The sequence below is a fragment of the Quercus suber genome, unplaced genomic scaffold (genome assembly GCF_002906115.3).
Source record: "Quercus suber isolate HL8 unplaced genomic scaffold, Cork oak 2.0 scaffold_301, whole genome shotgun sequence".
NCBI classification, from domain to species: Eukaryota; Viridiplantae; Streptophyta; class Magnoliopsida; order Fagales; family Fagaceae; genus Quercus; species Quercus suber.
In genome coordinates, this window is record NW_027069757.1 from 874,298 (window position 1) to 875,674 (window position 1,377).

The 1,377-nt window shown below is 38.1% G+C and overlaps 1 protein-coding gene across 1 annotated transcript; it reads left to right on the forward strand.

The window, feature by feature from the left end:
- Positions 1–348: 348 nt before the first annotated feature.
- On the forward strand, positions 349–1,365 carry LOC136071309 (protein PHYTOCHROME KINASE SUBSTRATE 4-like; the record flags this gene model as incomplete). The annotated part of the gene is made up of 1 exon (XM_065782410.1): positions 349–1,365. A coding segment is annotated over exon 1 (827 nt), but the record flags the coding sequence as incomplete, so codon positions are not given.
- Positions 1,366–1,377: the final 12 nt, after the last annotated feature.

Below are 1,377 nucleotides of genomic sequence, written 5' to 3' on the forward strand. Positions count from 1 at the left end.
ATGGAGAAAGTTAGAGAAGTAGTGGAGAGATGAAAAGGTAAGAAATGGAGAAAGTTAGAGAAGTAGGGGAGAGATGAAAAGGTAAGGGGGGAAAAAGGTTAGAGAAGTGTAAATATTAAAAAAAATAAATGTTCAAAACAATTATAGAAAAATTAGGAAAAAGGAATGAAAAGATAATGACGTGGACGCTGATGTGGTTCAACTGGAGTGTAACAACAATAAATACTATCCTTCAACTTTTAAAAATATATAAAATAAATTATTATTATTATTATATATGTTTTAAAAATACTAAGTATTTCTAACACACACATATTAAAGAAGCTGTTTCTTTTAAGGGCGTTTCTTTTCTATTTCTTTTCTTTTCCTTTTGAAGAACATCTTGCATTTTACTCCCTAGTCCCTTCATGATTGACCGACAAAGTTGTTTCCAACCATAGTATATATACACCACCAGTATGAAGTTTAGTATCATATTATAAACCGTCTGTTTTTTTTCTTTTTCTAATAATTTTCACGAAATAGAGGAGTGCCAGGGATGATGGAAAAAGCAACAGTTATGGAAGCCTCTAATGGTAGGTTATCTCAAAAAACATCCCGTTCAAGAGACGAGGATTTATCTGTGTGCTCTTATAGTAGATCAGATGAAGCCGTTAAAATTGGTGACCATGCAGTTGATGGGTGCACCATAGTTGACGAGATTGACATTTTCGATGCCCGTAAGTACTTCAATGAATCAAGTAACATAGAGGCTGAGAAAGTAAGCTACAATAGCAGAGTTTCCGCTGTGAAAAATGTCAATGCTATGAATCTGGAACGTAATTCGGAGCGATTTGATCTCTCTGCCGTTCCCAGCAGATTCTCTTCAGCTTCATCCTCTGTGGATGGCTATATTAATGCCAGAACCTACATGGCTCGTGCCGCGGCAACTCCAACAGCTTCATCCGAAGCTAGTTGGAACAGCAAGACTGGTCTCTTGTCCAATCCTCCCTGTGCAATTCCAGTTTCCATGCGCAATGCTCAGAAAAAAACTAGTAGTAGATGGCTTTTCTGCAGAAAATGCCCTTGTACAGGGAAAAAATCTGTTCAAGTCCAAGAAAAAGCCCATCTGCCAGCACCAACACCAACACCATCATTATCGCACAAACATTGTCACAGTAGTAGTACAACTGCTATGAATCCCAAAAGGCAGACCCCCCATAAAACCAGGTCAGATAATATGTGGGTCAACACACCAAGTTTTTTTCCTTTACAAATGCAGGGGCAGCATAGTGTAGTAAGAGCCTCTGGAAAGCCCTTTATCAGTACCGATCATAGTGCTAATAACTTCACCTTTCCCATACTAAATCCATCATCATCGTCGTCGTCACTAAAAGC